The sequence below is a fragment of the Hemiscyllium ocellatum genome, chromosome 14 (genome assembly GCF_020745735.1).
Source record: "Hemiscyllium ocellatum isolate sHemOce1 chromosome 14, sHemOce1.pat.X.cur, whole genome shotgun sequence".
NCBI lineage: Eukaryota > Metazoa > Chordata > Chondrichthyes > Orectolobiformes > Hemiscylliidae > Hemiscyllium > Hemiscyllium ocellatum.
In genome coordinates, this window is record NC_083414.1 from 21,859,299 (window position 1) to 21,879,193 (window position 19,895).

At 42.1% G+C, this 19,895-nt stretch overlaps 1 protein-coding gene across 5 annotated transcripts in view; it reads right to left on the minus strand.

Annotated features, from left to right (window-relative positions):
• Positions 1 to 19,895, minus strand: part of nisch (nischarin) — a 62,864-nt gene that overhangs the window by 21,384 nt on the left and 21,585 nt on the right. For 3 of the 5 annotated variants that reach the window (XM_060835477.1, XM_060835478.1, XM_060835479.1), the window contains exons 7-13: positions 19,444 to 19,539; positions 13,899 to 14,051; positions 11,311 to 11,379; positions 9,755 to 9,940; positions 6,641 to 6,769; positions 5,900 to 6,013; positions 5,319 to 5,427 (exon numbers count right to left, since the gene is read on the minus strand). In XM_060835477.1, the coding sequence (XP_060691460.1) occupies positions 5,319 to 5,427; positions 5,900 to 6,013; positions 6,641 to 6,769; positions 9,755 to 9,940; positions 11,311 to 11,379; positions 13,899 to 14,051; positions 19,444 to 19,539 (856 nt within the window). Of the gene's footprint in view, positions 1 to 5,310; positions 5,428 to 5,899; positions 6,014 to 6,640; positions 6,770 to 9,754; positions 9,941 to 11,310; positions 11,380 to 13,898; positions 14,052 to 19,443; positions 19,540 to 19,895 lie in introns of all 5 variants that reach the window. The other 2 variants (XM_060835480.1, XM_060835481.1) reach the window with 2 other exon arrangements.

Here is a 19,895-nt window from a genome sequence, read left to right on the forward strand (position 1 = left end):
CTCATAAACGACCATTTGTTTACGATCAGATCAATTATCTGAACAAAATCAATCAGTCTCATTCGGATAATCGAGGTTTACTTTACATTTAATGAAAAGAAGAGGGGAAATGTTGAAAGATAAAGAATGAGAAATGTCTCTAAGGCATTAGTGTAAAGTGGGCAGTATTGAACTGACAGCATGTAAACGTTCAGCTAATAGAATTAAATACTACACTGAGCACAGAACAAACAGTATTGAACTGACAAATATGAACTAAAATCAATTTCCAGCTTAATGTGAGGTCTACCATAGTTGTTATTTGACAACAACTTCTAGAAAATCCAAATTGCTAATTATGCAGTTCAGATATTGTTTTGTGTTCAGTATTCCTGTAATCAGATCTAATGTTTCCTATAACTATAATCTAAGACATAGTTATACTATGCAAGTTTGTTGTGCTATGATGTACTGGATGTAAACTCAAGTCATCGCACAAGCGCTTCACTAATCTTCTACAAATTGGACTAAAGAACACTGCAATGGAACAAGATCTTCAGTAAACCAGTGAGCTGTAATGAAGTAACAGAATACTGACGAGACAGAATTTGAAGTCTTTTTCATAAAATTCGTTATACACACAAGATTAAGCAAGTTATGCACTCCATTTGGTGGCAGGACCAGAGAAGCTGGGGCTGTTGACATTGAAGATAAAATTAGGCAAACAGTAAAGTTTCCCAAACGGTAAAGACTAAGTTTACAAGTTGTCAGAACACTGGAATGTATTAAAGAAGATAGACGCGTCAAAAATTCAAAATGTTCTTAAAAGTGGTCTTTCAATATTCAACTGGGGGAGGAAGGAGTGGGGTGGAAAGGAAGAATGGAGTGTGAGGGGAGGGGAGTGGATGAGAGGAAGGGAGAACGAGGAGTGTGGAAGTGAGGGAGCAAGGGGTAGAGGAAGGGAACGTGAATGGAAGGGAGGGGTAGGGGAAGGGAAGAGGAGTGAAAGGGACGGAAGGGGAGGGGAGGGGAGGGCAGTGGAAGAGAGAGTGGAGGAGAGGAGGGGAGTGGAAGTGGGGGGCGGGAGGGAGGGTGGAAGGGAGAGAGGGTGAGGGGAGGGGACTGGAAGTGAGAGAGGGAGGGAGTGAAAGGGAGGCAGGGAGTGGAGTCGAAGGGAGGGGAAGGGAGGAGGGAGGGGAGTGGAAGAGAGAGAGGTAGGAATGGGGGGAAGAGAGAAAGGGGGAAGGGAGTGAAGGGGGGGGAAGGGAGGGTGGAAGTGGAGGAGGGAATGGGGGGGAAGGGAAGGGAGGAAATGGAGGAGGGAGTGGAAAAGGGGGAAGGGACGAATTCTGGGGGGGAGAAGGAGGGAGGGGGCGGAGGGACGAAGTGGAAGAGGGGGAAGGGAGGAAGTGGGGGAAGGAACGAAGGAAGGAAGGGAGGGGCGGTGAGGAAGGGAGGGGCAGAGGGGAGTCAAAGGGAGGGGAAGGGAGGACAGTGGAAGGAGGCAGGGAAGGGGAGTGGGAAGGAGTAAAGGAAGGGGGTAAGAGTGGGAGGGAGTGGAGGGGAGGAGGGTGGAGAGGGGAGGGTGGAGAGGGGAGGGAGGAGAGGGGAGGGAGGAGAGGGGAGGGAGGAGAGGGGAGGGAGGAGAGGGGAGGGAGGAGAGGGGAGGGAGGAGAGGGGAGGGAGGACGACTGGAGGAGAGTGGTAGGGGGAGGGTGGGGGAGGGAGCAGGAGGGGTGGGGAGTGCAAGGGCAGGACAGAGAGGGGTGGGATGGAGAAAAAAAATGGGGATGGGTAAGGAGGAACAGAGGGGAGAGGGGAAGGGCGTGATGGGAGGGGCAGGGCAGGAGAGCCATAGATTCAGAGATATAGAGCACAGAAATAGGCTTCTTAAACTAAATGTGTCCATTTGCCTGTATTTAGGCATACATCCCTCTAAACCTTTCCTATCCATGTACCTGTCAAAATGTCTTAAAATGTTGTAAATGTACCTGCCTCTACCAGTTCCTCTGGCAGCTTATTCCATATATACACGCTACACGTTGCATGAAAAAGTTGTTGCTCAGATGTCTTTTAATCTTTCTCCTTTCATCTTAAACCTATGCCTTCTAGGGAGAAGGGTGCAGAAAGTGAAAAAGCAAGCACTCGTGTGACATGCAGGCACAAAGCAAGCGCATGTACGTGTGGCAGGCACAGAGCAGAAAAGTGTGCGCGTGAGGCAAAAAATGGGAGATCATACGAGACAGGCAGAGAGCAGAGCATACACAAAACAGGCAGAGACGCAAGAGCATATACACACACGCAAGACAGGCAAAGACCAAAACAGCAGGTGTTCGATCCAGGCAGACAGCAAGAGAGTACACATGCACAAGCATGACAGGCAGACAGCAAGAGAGGGAGAAAGTGCAAGTGCAAGGGCCTGAGACAACAAGGGTGGAGCAGGGGACTGGGGAGGGAGAATGGAACAAAAATGGATTACAGATGTGACCAGTTTCTCAAGTTATTCAATTTAATATTGGGACTTCAAGACCGAAGTGCTTTTGGAGAAAATATAGCATTATTGCTCAATACTGCAGCAGGCCCAGGACAGAAATGTTGGGAGAAGAGCAGCACAGTTTATGAAAATGGCAAGCAAGTAGGTAGTCTGGGTCATTCCTAAGGATAGAGAGAATATGATGGCTGAATGGCTTCCTTCTGTGCTGCACATTGTCTACACTTCCAGAAAGAAAGGAGGTGACCTAACACAGCTATTTAAATTGACAGAGGGAGATAGAATTGATTATAGGTGGAGACAATATCAGTGGCAGAATGGTCAGTAACCACAGGATACAGATACAAGATAACTGACAAGAGAACCAGAGAGGAGATGACATTCTGCTTAAATCAGCAGTAAAGAATATTTCCTGAAAGAATAACGGAAATATATTTAAAATGTAACTTGAAAAAGGAAATTGGACAGAACTTTGAAAAAAGAAAAGCATTGCAGGACACAGAGAAGGAACAGTGGACCCTAAATCAACTTGATAGCTGTCAGAAGTACTGAATGAGGCCATTTGTCTATCTGAACTAAGATGTTTCCATCTTCATTTTTGACTAGAAATCTTGAACAAGTCAACATTTAAGCAAATAGTTCACTACCACTGTATTTATATGCCTTCAATTTTCTAGGCTTTCCATTCGCTTGTTGTAGTTAGACACAAAGTTAAAGCCTGACCTTGGAAATGGAGAGCTGGTATATTGTCTAATGATTGACAAATCAAAGCACTAATTAATCTAATGAAGCCCCTCCTCTCAGCTACTCCATGCTGATCTCAAGAAAGAAGCTATTCAAATATATTAACCATTGAACTGACCTAATGACATTCAATTTCTTCAAATAATATGATATGTGGGAAAATCATTGATAAGATTTCAACTGAAATCTTAACTTCTTGCTCAAAAGCTGATTTAACATCTTGCATTAGTAGGATGATATTACATTCAGCTGTTCAAATATTCCCAAACTCCTGCCAAGTCAAACAATTATGATCCAAAGTACATTTAGTTTTAAAAGACAAGCAGGAACATGGAAAATCAGGCAAAATGATGATGATGCTGGAAATCTGAAACACAGTTCTTGCAAAACCCAGCAGTAACCATGGAGACAAAAGCAGAATTAATGATTCAAGTGTGGTATGACCCATCTTCAGAACCAAAGAGACATAGCGGACTCAAAATATTATTTCTTTTTGACTCTCCACAGAAACTGCCAGACAGCTGAGTTTCTCCAGCATTCTCAGTATCCACTGCATTGAAACTTAGCTTCCTCCATTTGCAGATTTAGAGCAAAGTTCCAAGGGATGACTTATTTACATGCTTGCCATGTAAGTTTTAAAATGAACTACAAGTTCAACTGCACGAAACATAGGAAACCTTCTTAAAGAAAACTATGCAGTCCATTTTAGACATTAGATATCAACAGGTGCAAGGTACTTGCCTCTTTGTTATTAAGCTTTCAAGGGCTGAATGAGAAGTAAATAAGTTGCCTGCTTCTAGATAAAATACATAAATTATGCCCACCACAAATCAAACTCAAAATTTCAAGTATCAATTAACTCACTTGGCTTTTAAAAGGAGACTGAAAGAATACCTGAAGTATTTTGTGCAGAAGTTAAGTGGAAGTGGTCTATCCCTTTTATGCATGCACATCAACGCAGAAAACAAACAGTAGAATGAGAAATAAAACAGCCTCAAGCTCAGCCACCAGCCATTGAAAAACAACTTGGAACATCAATTAAGGGAGAACTTTGAGTCACCTGGAGTTGCATCATTATGCAGAAGCAAGATAGCAGTTGGACTCAATTGCAGTCTCGCAACTTATAAACATTCAAAAATCTGTAAACTGCAACTACCTTTAACTTCCTGTCTGCATCGGATAGCACTTCCCCCTTTCTCTGTAACCACTGTTTTCTGCACATTTGTTGCCACATTTATTATGTTTGGAGAGTAATTAACTTCCACTTTCATTCAAGAAAGTTTGTGAATTGCCTTCACTTTGAAGTTTGATCAGGTTAACTTTTTTTGAAGTGTGATGACTATGTGCTAAGGAAGAAACAAAAATTGTTCTGATTGAAAGGGGTCAAAAAGGAGGCTGTGACGCTGCTCATCTAGTCATAATAAAGAAATCACATAGGATTCCTAAGAATAGAACCTCTGGGCATTACAGAGCATATGCAAGTAAAATTAGATAAAAATGCAAAACTAAATCAGATGCCAAAAAGTTCAATATTGCTGAAATAATACAGGCGTATAGAAGGTCTAAGGTTGAAAGCCAAAGAGCAAGTCCAGAAACCAAAGACAGGGCATAAAAAAGTATTATGGTAAGTAAAATCAAGGAAAGCCCAACAATGTTTTTTTAAATACATAAACAGAAAAAATATAACTAAGGGAAAAGAGCAGGGACAATTAGAGACCACAGAAGGTAATCAGTATGTAGAGGGAGAAGACATTCTGACTGAATATTCTGCTGTTTTCACAAAAGGAGGAAATGAAGCAGACAATGTATTTAAGCAGAAGTGTGAAATAAACAATGTGATGTTAGTGTTTAGCAATAACTTGTACAGCATGGAAACAGGCCTTTCAGTCCAATTGGTCCATGCTGACCAAGTTTTCCAAACTAAACTAGCCAGAGTTGTCTACATTGCCTTTTGAAAAGGAGCCTGGAAGAATACCTGAAGCATTTTGTGTAAAAAGTTAGAAGTGGAAGTGGTCTATCCCTCTTATGCACGCACATCAACGCAGAAAGCAAGCACTAGAACGAGAAATGGCCCACACCAGCAGCCCGATACATACATGATTACCTTGGCTGGAGCTGGCAGCATGGTGTAGCAGAGGAGAGGAAGGACAAGCAGCATTAGAAAAGCAGCTGGGATTGGACCCTGGAGCAGCGAGTCTCGATTCCTCACTGATCTAACAAAGAAATGGCACTTATTTAAGATAACACAATACCAAGTTTATTGTAGCAGAGTCTGAGTACTAACTTTAAGAATAACACACATTAGGACTGGTTAGTGAACTCTGAACAAAGATATATCCCCCATCCACCAAAAATATTTAAGACAAAATCAATACTGACAGAATCATAGCTTAGATTGTAAATATGCAAATCTAATGCTGTAGACCCAATAACACGTAGATTGCTTCCTTTATATCTCAAAGCTCAATAACAAATCTACCTAAAATATTTCATGCTGATTATTCACCAATGATGGAGGGCATCAAGGAAGGAAAGTCAAATCGTGTTGCCATTCAGAATTCTTCTGTAACAGGGATCCTAACCTTCACAGTGGATGGTATCTCAGTAGCAACCATTCAAAACACAAAACACTATCAAAAAATACAAAAGTAAACATCGAAGCAAGTTTTACTACAGCATACCTACCTTTTTATCTGTATTATTCATTCGATCTTTTGCTTCTTTTGCCTTCTGAATTGCCTTTAGCACCTCAACTGTATCGAGTTCCTTTTCCGTTGTAACAGTATTATCCAAACAAACCTAGAAGATGCACAAAAGCAAATAAGCTTCTAGGAGAACTTCACAGAGCATTTTGCAGTATCATACGTTTTGACAAATTACTGATTTTCAACAAATTTCAACTGAATTTTCGATTCAAGAAAACAAATGTACCTTCTGAAGAAAGATTAAAGACAGGAATACAAAAAATCCTGAGCCAGCTTTACTGTTTCATAAACAAAGAAATACTTTGTTTAATGCATAACATTTCAAACAAATTAGCTTCTAGGATTTCAAATGTCATTAGCACAACATTTGATCATAAATAACAACTAATATAATCTCATTCTATAGCTCTTAGCTTCAGAGTCTCTGAAAATTGATCAGCTCTACATCATTAAACTCCAGCATATGCAAAACACAAAGATGATTTATGGTAAATTTAATTCCAAAACAGTTACATTAGATGTCTAAAAACATTTTCTGATGTCATTACCTATAGGCACTGATGTATCTTCGATTCAGAGTAGTAGTGAAATGTCAAAATTGCAATTATTCAATGTCTTACTGCCATTTTAATAGTATAGCCCAACAATAACAAAGGGTTATATTTTTACAAGACTCAAACTTTCTACATTCCACTCATAAAACAAAGTACTCAAACCTTACCTCTGAGGCTCGATCTCCAAACTGTGCAAGCACCTTTGTTCTATAATCAGGAATAATGCTCAAGGGATTGTTTTCCAGACAGACCTTCTCAAGGCATGGCAAATTCCCAATGTTTCTGATTTCTTCTATCTAAAAAAGTTTATTTACATCAGGATATTTAGCAATTTCAATAGAAATGCATACTTTTCTGAGTATACCAAGCTTATGGTAGTTAAGCATAGTTCTTACAAACACCTGGCCGCATGAAGTATCTCACAGAATATAAAGTACAAGGTATCCATGCGATATAAACAAACAGAATCTAAATATATCATTGTAAGAAATGTACAGACGTTAATAAATAAATCCTTAGGTTGGTGGATGGGTTGCAAGTAGGCTGTTTACTCTTGGTTCGTCAAGGTTTTAATGCTATTAGAGCTGCACTCATCCAGACAGACAGCATTCAATCACATTCTTAACTCCTGCCTTGTAGATGACAGACAAGGGTTGAGGAATTAGGTGGTGAGCTACTTGTTACAGAATTCCTAGCCTCTGACCTGCTCTTGAAGGCACAGTACTTATAGTACAGGAGGTGGTCATTCAGTCCATTGTGCCTGCACAGACTGCTCAAACGAACAGCATTACCTAGTCCCAATGTTCTGCTTTTTCCCATACCCTTGAAAATTATTTTCATTTCAAACAAATCATTGCCCTCTAGAATAACTCATTTGATCCTGCCTTTCCACTTTTTCATATAACTAACGATTCACTGTAAAAATGTATTTTTCTTGTTTCACCCTTACTTCTTGAAGAAGTACTTTTAACCTTGTTCCTCTTTGAAGCAGAAACAGTTTCTGCCTATTTGCACCATTCAGCCACTCATGAAAACCTCCATTGGATCTCCTTAGCCTTCTTCTCCTAAAGGGAGTACAAATCCAACTTCTTCAATCTATCCTCACTACTGAAGTTTCTCTTATGGAACCATTTTTGTAAATCGCTTCTGCGCACTCTCCAACGTATTCACATCTCACCTATAAAAGGTGGCACCCAGAACTGCACACAATATTCCATGTGCGATCTAACAAATGCATCACAGAAGTTTATCATAAAATCAAATCACCTTCTTATTCTTGTCTCTACGCCTCCTATAAATAAAACTGAAGATGCTGCATGCTTTACTTATTGCTCTCTCCACCTGTCCTGCCACCTTCAATGTTGTGTGTATATCTACACCCAGGATATTTGTACAGTTCTTTAAGTACAAGACTCAATCTTTCTACATTCCACTCATTTATGACTGGATGTGCCAAGACTACAAAGTTTAGATCTGATCCACTTAGATTAGATTAGATTCCCTACAGTGTGGAAACTGGTCCTTCAACCCAACAAGTCCACACCAACCCTCCGAAGAGTAACCCACCCAAACCCATTCCCCTACATTCACCCCTGACTAATGCACCTATCACTATGGACAATTTAACATGGCCAATTCACCTAACCCGCACAACTTCAGACTGTGGGAGGAAACCCATGCAGACAGGAGGAGAATGTGCAAACTCCACACAGACAGTTGCCCGAGGTGGGAATTGAACCCGGGTCCCTGGCGCTGAAAGGCAGCAGTGCAAGTAGTTCTGCAGCATAGCTTCAAAAGATTGAAACCTCCATTCTGGGTACGGCTGGCAATGCTCGGGCATGCCTTCACACTCTTCGTTGATCCCTCAGTTTATTATCAGAGATATGGCACATGCCAGGTTGAGGTCACAGATGGTGGTTAAAATCAATTCTGATGCTGGGGGCTCAAAGCGCTTCATAGTGCTAGTTGGTTCTGTTCTAAATCTATCACATGTCACACAGTGGCAGTGCTTCACAACATGGAGAATACCTTCAATTAGAAGTAACTTTGCTCCCCAGAACAAGATGGGGTTCTGGATTGCTAATCCAATGACATGGTTGCTAGGCCACTACCTCCCCCATCACTATGCCTCTATACTTCTCCTCCAAAATGTAATTTCATTTGTGAATAAGATTAACTTACTCTGGATGATTGCATTAACATCAAGGCATCAGCAGAAACCAGTCTCCTCTTAATCAAGCCTTCCCATCTGGCTATATAATCTTCCACCCGTCATCCCATCAAGGCTGTCACAGGGGCAGTTCCGACCACATACTTATGTCATCATTACAAACACATTTTTCCACCACTGTAACATCAGCTGACCTCTTCATTTTGTCAGTTTACAGGTTGTTCTGTTATAATGCATGTTTCATCAACACAAATTCGTTGTAGCATGAATTGGTGATGCTGTTTCTAAAGTGCAAACTTTTAAAACATGTGTGGATTGTAACACGATTTCAATGCCAACATAGTAAGTGCTGTTTCTAAAGCACAAATTTTCTATAACATGGGGTCGCACAAGAACACAACTATCATGTTATAGAAAATGTGTGCTTTAGAAACAGCACTTACTAATAGAAGAACTTACTCTATTAGCTGCAAAAACCCTCATTTATTCCTTCTTAGTTCTAGAGTGCTCCAATACCACTACTGGCTGACCTTTCACTTTCTATTTTATGTAGAAAATGTCATTCAAACACTACTTAATACATTCCATCCAGCTATCAACTCCATGCTCATTGACATACACTGGTTCCCAGTCATACAGAATCTTGATTTTGAAAATCTCACCCTTGATTTCAAATTCCTTAAAAGGGTTCACCTCCCTATATCATTAATCTACTCTAAATCCTCCAAGACATTTTCATCCATCGAATGCTGGCCTTTTGAACACTGACAACTTCACCACTGGTAGGGCATGCCTTAGTTGTGTAAGCCCTGTGATGACTTCCTTCAACTCTTTTTATTCCTTTATCTCAATATTTCCTTATTTGGCAGCATCACATATTTTGTTTTATAATGCTGGAGTTTGTTTTGACATATTTTCTTGCCAAAAGCACAATAAAAGCTGCTGGTGCAAGAACAATCCAGGTACTATTCCATAAATCTCTTCTGTATCTTTGCTGGTATGGTGCTCAGACTGAATAATATTCCACTGGAAATCAAATCACATTTTTAAGAACATTTAGCAAAAGAATCCAATGTTTTAAATTTACATAATGACCAAACATGCAAATTACCTGCAATACTTTATTATTGCTGAGATCTAAGTTAACTAGTGAGTACAGTTTGTTAAGACCCAACAGGCTTTCCAATTGGTTTCCAGACAAATTTAAAGTTTTGATGTTTCCAAGTTTTGTGTGAACACCTTGCAATAGTGTGATCTTGTTGAATGACAAATCCAAATGAATGAGATTATAGAGATGCTGTAAACAACAGAAAACAAAAAGACAAATTAAGCATGCAAGAGAATTGTATTAATACATTGTACAGAAAAAAAATGACTTAGTGCCATTATACTTGGTTTGAGTAGCTACAATATCAAATACCCAACAGTTCTCAATAACAATATGAAAATAACAGGCAAAAATTTGCAGTTTAACTGGATAGCTCAAATGTTTCCTGCTGGTACATGTGCATTTAAATATCACTCACTTTCCTTGAAAGTCAAACTGTCAAAAATCTAATTCAGTTGTCATACCCATATCCCTCACGACTTTTGTAAAAATACCAAAAAATCAAGGATGCTGGAAATCAAAACAAAATCTGCTGGAAAAATTCAGCAAGTCTGGCAGCAGCTGGGAAGAGAAATCAGATTTAACATTTTGGGTACAGTGACTCAGAGGAGGGTTTGGCACAAGAGTCACTGGATCTGGAACATTGACTTCTCCCCACTGACGCTGGCAAATCTGCTGAGATTTTCCAGCATTTTCTGTTTTTGACACTTATTTTAGTGGTGTCTAAACATTTATATTGCACCCACTATAGCCAAGTCCAGTGCATTTGTATATTTAAGATCAATAGTCTCAACATACACTCCTGGATGACGAAATTCTGAAAAACATCCATCAACCAACAATAAATGCATTACCAAATTGGCTTGACTAGTGGGGTACTGCATGGACTAATGCTTGGGCCCTAGCTGTTCACCATTATTTGGGTGTGGAGACCATATGCCTCTTACACTCCTACCTCTGAGCCAGGAGGCCTGGGTTCCAGTCCCAACTGTGCCAGAGATTTGTAAGACCATCTCTGATCAGGTTGATTAGTAAATATCTAGATGTGGGAAGTCAATAAAAATACTTCCAAATTTCTAAATGAAATCAAATTGGTGGTAACAAGTACTGAGGAGAATGCTAAGAGGTTTCAAGGGATTCAGACAGACTGAGTGAAAGGATAAGAGCATAGCAGATTGAATATAATGTGGAGAATAGTTAAATTACCCACTTTGGTAGAAGAAATTCAGTTGCAGTCTACCTCTTTTACAGTGAGTGATTGGCAATTGTTGTGTTCCAAAGGTGCCCTAGAGTCCCTTATTCATAAGTCACTGAAAGTGAGCATTCAGGTACATCCATTTTATTCTTCACGTCACTTTGAAAGATTATACTTAAGTAATGAATAGCATGAATAGTGATTATCACTGTTTCTTTTGAAGTGTCATTTTTGTCAAAGCAACTTGCTTTTTTAATAAACAGTAGACACTGATCACAAAAAAATATTGCTTGTCTTCCTTTCCCCACCAAGACTATGAAATAATCAATATTGTGGGAAGATTGTAGATTCTACATCCTCTTACCTGCAGATTTTCCATTACTGTTATTTCATTGTAACTGAGATCTAGAAATTCTACTTTTGGAATTAATTTCTGCAAAACAAATGAAAAAATTACAAACAATACATAGTGAATTTGGATATAAACAACAAGGACCTACTGAATTCAAATCTAATAGAACAAGAATGATGGAAGCACTACCACTACATTCTGGTGCATTTAAACTTTTAACAAAGTTTGAAATTGAAATTCATCAATTGGATGGGGTGAAGTTAAAGCCTCTGGGAAAAAGGATCTGAGGACTAATTATATCATTTTGTTGAAGAATATCAACTAACTAGATGCGAGAACAGCATTAGTAAACGCAAACATGAGAAATAAAAGCAAGACTAGATCATACCAAACAATGGTGACACACAATGGTGACCAATCTTCTCATTCAAATCAATTTTCTCTCCCACTAATTAACCATAAATTCCAAGGCATTAAAAGTGTACCAGTCTCAACCTTAAACACAATGGTGCATACATAAGCACTAGAGTAGACAATTTCAAAAACACACAATCCTCTAATGAACAGGTTTCTCACCTCTGACCAAATGATCAATCGTGAGGCTATGATCCCATGTTTCACATTCGTCAGCCAGAGAAATAACCTCTGTGTACTCTAGCAAGTAACACCATAATATTGAACCTTTCAATTAGTTCACCTCTTATTCTTGAAAGCCTAGAGGTTATTGGCCCAGTTTACTCTGTCTCTCACCCTAAGGCAACCTTGTCAATCCAGAAAACAATCAGGTGAATCTTCACTGTTATACAGTACTTGTATTGAAGATAATATCTTTAGATGTAGAAATCAAAATCTTGGTCAGTATTCTAGGTGTAGTCTCAACAAAACAAACATTTTATTAAGATTTCCCAACTCCAATGCTCCAGTTCCCTTGTGACAATGACCAACATGCAATTTGCCTCTATAATCGCATGCTAAATATCCAAGGGCAAATCTTCAGCCAAATGATGTTTTGAGAAGAATTCTACAACAAAAGTACTGATCTCAACTTATGAAAATGTTCAGGTTCATAAGTAAACTGAGAAATATATTAAGCAACAGGGATAAAAGGAGCTAACGATATTGGTGTATTTTAGAGGGGGAAAAAGCCCATTTCAAACTATTGAATATAAAAATTGTTGAATATTTTTGGAATTCTTCTCAATATGAAGGGCCACAATTCTCAGAATAATCTGTCATTATTTTCTTTTTGTTATCAAAGGTGACAACTTTTTTAATTCATACTCATTTATTGTGTATTCTAACATGCCTATGGAGTCCGAATCCAGGCAAGCCGTGTAAACAAAGAAGTATTGTTTGATTTTGTTGGAGCTTTAAATCTTGTCTTTTACCTTTAGTCATCTGTATTCTTTGCTGGTAAAGTTAAACAATGCCATCACATGATTGCATTCCAGATAGCCCTTTCACGTGGCCTTTTCTCAAGAGTCTGTAGCGGACAAGGCAAACTTCCTGAGGTTTGCCTCAAGGCATCTTGAATCTTAAGCTCTGTCCACCTTGCAGGCAGTGGCAAAGGTATGAATGCAGACTACCTGAAGGATTTCATATTCAGTCATTCGTACCGTAAGCCCACTCCATTGAAGTTAGGCACTGATGACGACTAATTATTGAGAGAATTATTACCAAATGATGACAGAGCTCCCTCATTTTCACGTGATGCCATATCTAATTTCTCTCAAAGAACAGGCAAGCAGCTCACTAATAGACCTCCCTTAAGAGGTCAAAATTAACTAAACTCAATTGTGAAACTTACTTCCCTGTATGTTCAACTAAGGTGGGAGAAGAGTGCAGAGTTTGGGAAAAGTTCACATATTCAATCAAGTAATGTAATTATGTCACAACAAAAAGAAAGCATATCAAAGACACTTCTCATTGCAAATGGACAAAAAAAATTACAAACTGATCTATGCCTCTGCAAGGATCAAATAGTTGCAAGACAATTTCAACTATCAGAATGTCATACCATAGCAGTAAGCTTTACAATTATAACTTAATTCATCATAACTTTCAGATTTTCTTGCAACTCCACTATATTTTAACAAATCTATAGACAAGCATGTCAACTTGAAAGCAATAAGCAGGTTTACAGAAAGTAATATGGCAAATATAGAACTGGTTCCAAATTTATTACATATGAAGTTCAACCTCAGTTTTAAAAAAAAAGGAATGCATAGGAATTTTATACATGATTGTCTATTTTTTCTTCCAATCCCATACTTGTATATAAGTCATATTGTTAAGAGGCAAATAATATTTAAATTCTAGGATTCGGAGAGACTTATTTGCAATAATTTGTCTTTATATAAGACTTAAATCAGTATAGGAACACTCGCCATGGTGCTTGATGAGCTGTTATGATGGGTTGAAAGGAATTTGATGGAACACTTAGTTTTTCTGCCTCTGTCAGGAGGTGCAGGGAATTTCTGGAGAGAAAAAATAATCAATAGTTTGAAGCACAGATGTCGCCAGCTGAGATATGGGAGTCACCATAAATGGACCTAAACAGCCTCATTTTGAATGCATAAAAATGAACCATTTTTCCTTACCACAGATTCGTCAATATTTGATATCTGGTTACGACTCATATCAAGTGTGGTCAGCATATTCCATCTTGGGATAACAGCAGCAACTGGATGCTCAGAAGCCACCCCCTCCACTTCCCACTGTTCAAATTCAGAAGCCTCTGGTACGAGAATATCCTGATTAAAACACAAGTTTATCATCCTGATTAATATGCGTTTATCAAATAACTTATAAAAAGGTGGAGATTGTTTCTGTGATTTAAGTGATGGCAATGAGAATTTTCAATTTAAAAATTTCCTCAAAATATAAAAACCTTTTCCATTATGCAAAAAAGTTAACTTTTTAAATTACAACATGGCATTTTGATTATTTCTTCTTTCAGTCTTATAGATTTGGTCCTAGGTGTTTGACATCACTATTTGCAATGATGTGATTATTAATCATTAATAAAATCATTATCAATGTTAAACAGCTGAACGAGAGTCTTGACAAGAATAAGGGCAGCAGGACATGGGAATACCATGGAGAAGGAGAGGACTGCAGATCAGAGTCAGAAGTGTGGTGCTGGAAAAAAAACACATCAGGCAGCATCCAAGGAGCAGGAGAATCAACATTTCAGGAAAAAGTCCTTCATAAGGAATGAGGCTTAATGAAGTCAAGTTCTGTGAGGGAGTGGAAAGATAAATGGGGGGTAGGGGGGCAAGGCTACTGAGAATGTGATAGGTAGGTGGAGGTGGGGGTAATGATGATAGGTCAGAGAGGAAGGAGGAGTGGATAGGTGGGTACAAAAATGGACAGGAGGGATAGGTCACAAGGGCGTTGCAAAGTTGGAAGTTTGGATCTGGAATAAGGTAGGGGGAGGGGAAATGAGGAAACTGGTGAAATCCACATTGATCCCCTGTGGTTGGAAGGTCCCAAGGTGGAAGATGAGGCATTCTTCCTTCAGGTGTCAGGTGGTTAGGGTATGACGATGGAGAAGGCCCAGGACCTGCATGTCCTTGGCAGAGCAGGAGGTGGAGTTGAAGTGTTTGGCCAAGGGTGGTGCGGTCGGTTGGTGCGGGTGTCCTGGAGATTTTCTCTGAAGTGCTCTGCAAGTAGGTGCCCTGTCTCCCCAATGTAGAGGAGACCACATCAAGAGCAATGGATACAGTAAGTGACACGGGTGAAAGTGCAGGTAAACCTCTGATTGGCATGGAAGTGAGGAGGAGGGGAGGTGTGGGCACAGGTTTTACAATTCTGTAGTGGAAGGGGAAGGTACCGGGAGGGTAAGGTGGGTTGGTGGAGGGTGTAGACCTAACAAGAGAGTCACGAAGGAACAATCTTTACAGAAGACAGATAGGTGTGGGGAGGGAAATATATCTCTGGTGGTGGAGTCCGTTTGTAGGTGGCAGAAATGGCAGAGGCTGATACGATGTATACAGGAGGTTGGTGGGGTGGAAGGTAAGAACCAGGGGTTCTGTCTTTGTTGCGATTGGAGGGGTGGGGTTAGAGGATGGAGGTGTGGGAAGTGGATGAGATGCACTGGAGGGCATCATCGACCATGTGGAAGAGGAAATTGCGGCCTTTGAAGGAGGCGGTTATCTGGTGTGTTCTGTGGTGGAAGTGGTCCTCATGGGAGCAGGTGCGGTGGAGGTGGAGGAACTGGGAATAAGAGATCGCAATTTCACAGGAGGCAGGGTGGGAGGAGGTGTAGTCCAGGAAGCTGCGAGAGTCAGTGGGTTTGTAGAAGATATCTGTGTTGAGTGAGTCACCATTGATGGGGATGAAGAGGTCCAGGAAGGGGACGAAGGTATCAGAGAAAATTCCACCCCCACCTCAGGCTCATCTGGACCACCTTGGACACCTCATCAATGGTGACTGACTCAACACGGACATCTTCTACAAACCCACCTTCACTCAAAATGCTTCAGCCATGCCAAAACACTCCATTTGGCATTAGTCATTTAGACTTCAGTGGTTCCAGAGGATGGCTCTGCACAATGCAGAATACAAACAAACAAGGAGTAAATATTCAGCACCTCAAGCTGCCTCAGTCATTTAATGTGATCAAGTTTGATCTAATTGTAACCTCAAATCCATCGTCTCAGGGGTAAGCAGATGACCAATGTAATTCTCACATCCCAGGAGCAAATAAAATGAGCAAAAGTAGTTGTTGAGTAATTGTAGCTTTGCTTAAAATCATGCTCAATTTCACGGTTCATCTATTGCTAGAAATAATCTGCATTTGAAACAGATTTTAAAGTCACCACGGGATGTTTGGGATATTTTGTCAAAATTTCAATAGTTTATCATCATTTTTCTGGAAATACTCAGTGGCCTTTATCTAAGCAGAGCTAGTAATTTGCTATTTTACTTAATAGAATTCAGGAAGTGCTCAGTCAGCAGAATGACAAATCCCACTTGTTCTAGAGAAAGAATAGGCAGAAGAATGGAGGTCTGGTACTGCAGAAGCAGCTGCTAGAGGACAGAGAAAGGAGGAGGATGGCACCTTTCACCATCCTTTGCAGAATCAAATCACTTTCACCTGAATCTCCTCCTCCAGAGATAGGGTTAAGCACCTGTGCACCCTGAACCTTATTTCTAAACCATATTGAAATATTCCATTCTGTGCTGAAAATGTGTTGCTGGTTAAAGCACAGCAGGTCAGGCAGCATCCAAGGAACAGGAAATTCGACGTTTCGGGCCAGAGCCCTTCATCAGGAATGAGGAGAGTGTGCCAGGCAGGCTAAGATAAAAGGTAGGGAGGAGGGACTTGGGGGAGGGGCGATGGAGATGTGATAGGTGGAAGGAGGTCAAGGTGAGGGTGATAGGCTGGAGTGGGGTGGGGGCGGAGATGTCAGGAAGAAGATTGCAGGTTAGGAGGGCGGTGCTGAGTTCGAGGGAACCAACTGAGACAAGGTGGGGGGAGGGGAAATGAGGAAACTGGAGAAATCTGAGTTCATCCCTTGTGGTTGGAGGGTTCCCAGGCGGAAGATGAGGCACTCTTCCTCCAACCGTCGTGTTGTTATGTTCTGCCGATGGAGGAGTCCAAGGACCTGCATGTCCTCGGTGGAGTGGGAGGGAGAGTTAAAGTGTTGAGCCACAGGGTGGTTGGTCCGGGCGTCCCAGAGGTGTTCCCTGAAGCGTTCCGCAAGTAGGCGGCCCGTCTCCCCAATATAGAGGAGGCCACATCGGGTGCAGCGGATGCAATAGATGGTGTGTGTGGAGGTGCAGGTGAATTTGTGGCGGATATGGAAGGATCCCTTGGGGCCTTGGAGAGAAGTAAGGGAGGAGGTGTGGGCGCAAGTTTTACATTTCCTGCGGTTGCAGGGGAAGGTGCTGGGAGTGGAGGTTGGGTTGGTGGGGGGTGTGGACCTGACGAGGGAGTCACGAAGGGAGTGGACTTTGCGGAACGCTGATAGGGGAGGGGAGGGAAATATATCCCTGGTGGTGGGGTCCGTTTGGAGGTGGCGGAAATGACGGCGGATGATACGCTGTATACGGAGGTTGGTGGGGTGGTAGGTGAGAACCAGTGGGGTTCTGTCTTGGTGGCGGTTGGAGGGGCGGGGCTCAAGGGCAGAGGAGCGGGAAGTGGAGGAGATGCGGTGGAGGGCATCGTTGATCACGTCTGGGGGGAATCTGCGGTCCTTGAAGGAGGCCATCTGGGCTGTACGGTATTGGAACCGGTAATCCTGGGAGCAGATGCAGCGGAGGAAAAGGTGGGGGGTGGTGCCAGTGTAGTTGCGGAAGATGGACTGTTCCACACCTTTTCCTCCGCTACATCGATGACTGTATCGGCGCTGCCTCGTGCTCCCACGAGGAGGTTGAACAGTTCATCAACTTTACCAACACCTTCCATCCCGACCTCAAATTCACCTGGACTGTCTCAGACTCCTCCCTCCCCTTCCTAGACCTTTCCATTTCTATCTCGGGCGACCGACTCAACACAGACATCTACTATAAACCGACTGACTCCCACGGCAACCTGGACTACACCTCCTCCCACCCTGCCCCCTGTAAAAACGCCATCCCATATTCCCAATTCCTTCGTCTCCGCCGCATCTGCTCCCAGGATTACCAGTTCCAATACCGTACAGCCCAGATGGCCTCCTTCTTCAAGGACCGCAGATTCTCCCCAGACGTGATCGACGATGCCCTCCACCGCATCTCCTCCACTTCCCTTGAGCCCCGCCCCTCCAACCGCCACCAAGACAGAACCCCACTGGTTCTCACCTACCACCCCACCAACCTCCGTATACAACGTATCATCCGCCGTCATTTCCGCCACCTCCAAAAGGACCCCACCACCAGAGATATATTTCCCTCCCCTTCCCTATCAGCGTTTGGCAAAGACCACTCTCTTCGTGACTCCCTCGTCAGGTCCACACCCCCCACCAACCCAATCTCCACTCCCAGCACCTTCCCCTGCAACCGCAGGAAATATAAAACTTGCGCCCACACCTCCTCCCTTACTTCCCTCCAAGGCCCCAAGGGATCCTTCCATATCCGCCACAAGTTCACCTGCACCTCCACACACATCATCTATTGCATCCGCTGCACCCGATGTGGCCTCCTCTTTATTGGGGAGACGGGCCGCCTACTTGCGGAACGCTTCAGGGAACACCTCTGGGACACCAGGACCAACCAACCCAACCACCCCGTGGCTCAACACTTTAACTCTCCCTCCCACTCCACCGAGGACATGCAGGTCCTTGGACTCCTCCATCGGCAGAACATAACAACACGACGGTTGGAGGAAGAGCGCCTCATCTTCCGCCTGGGAACCCTCCAACCACAAGGGATGAACTCAGATTTCTCCAGTTTCCTCATTTCCCCTCCCCCCACCTTGTCTCAGTCGGTTCCCTCGAACTCAGCACCGCCCTCCTAACCTGCAATCTTCTTCCTGACCTCTCCGTCCCCACCCCACTCCAGCCTATCACCCTCACCTTGACCTCCTTCCACCTATCACATCTCCATCGCCCCTCCCCCAAGTCCCTCCTCCCTACCTTTTATCTTAGCCTGCCTGGCACACTCTCCTCATTCCTGATGAAGGGCTCTGGCCCGAAACGTCGAATTTCCTGTTCCTTAGATGCTGCCTGACCTGCTGTGCTTTAACCAGCAACACATTTTCTGCTCTGATCGCCAGCATCTACAGACCTCACTTTTTACTCATATTCCATTCTGTATCAGGCAAGATGCTGACACCTTCAAAGTGAAGTAAGTGCATGAAAACTGCTGCACCACAAAATCTCTTCTAATCTGCACAAGTGCCGAACCACGTCTGTTTTATCATTTGGGTACATTTAAAACCATTGTAATCAATCTGTTCCAAATGTTCAGACTAAAACTAGATTTCAAACAAGCAGACTCGGCATCTACTTCCACCCTTTCATGAAAATAAACCCTCAGCATGTTATTCATTGACTGCTAATTATTGCAACTCCACTGAAAAAGAGTTTGAAACAGCATAGCCATTTTTCAATAAAATTATCTACCATCGGGCAAGGGATAAATCAAGCTAAAAGCGACTCAACATGTATATACAGATACACACAAGCATTCAAAGGCAGACAAAATGAGGGTCCATACTTTCATTGAAGCAGTGGTAAAAGCCACACTCATTGTTGCTAGTGAGTTCTTCAGTGAAGGAAGTCCAATAATTTGTTTAGCTTCACAGTTATTTATCTGTAACAATACAATACAAATGTTAAAAATCAAGGCAGACAGATCACAATAGAGGCTAAATCAATTATTAAACACCATTCATCCTATAACATTTTCAAATTATCAGTTTTGCCAGACAGGCAAATAAACCAAAGTTTTCATGTTTATCTTTCTATGAGCCCACCTACTCATGGTGGCGGTGTACAACCCCAGACCAGATTCAAAATGAATCCTTACTTACTTATCCAGGGCAAGCACAGGACCTAGCATCAGAATAGGCAGTTGCTACAGCGGCAGAAGCGACATCAGCAAGGTGGGCTCAGTGGCAAAGGATCAGTGACATAGTCGTTAGTTGGGTCTAGTGCTTGCAGTGGCAG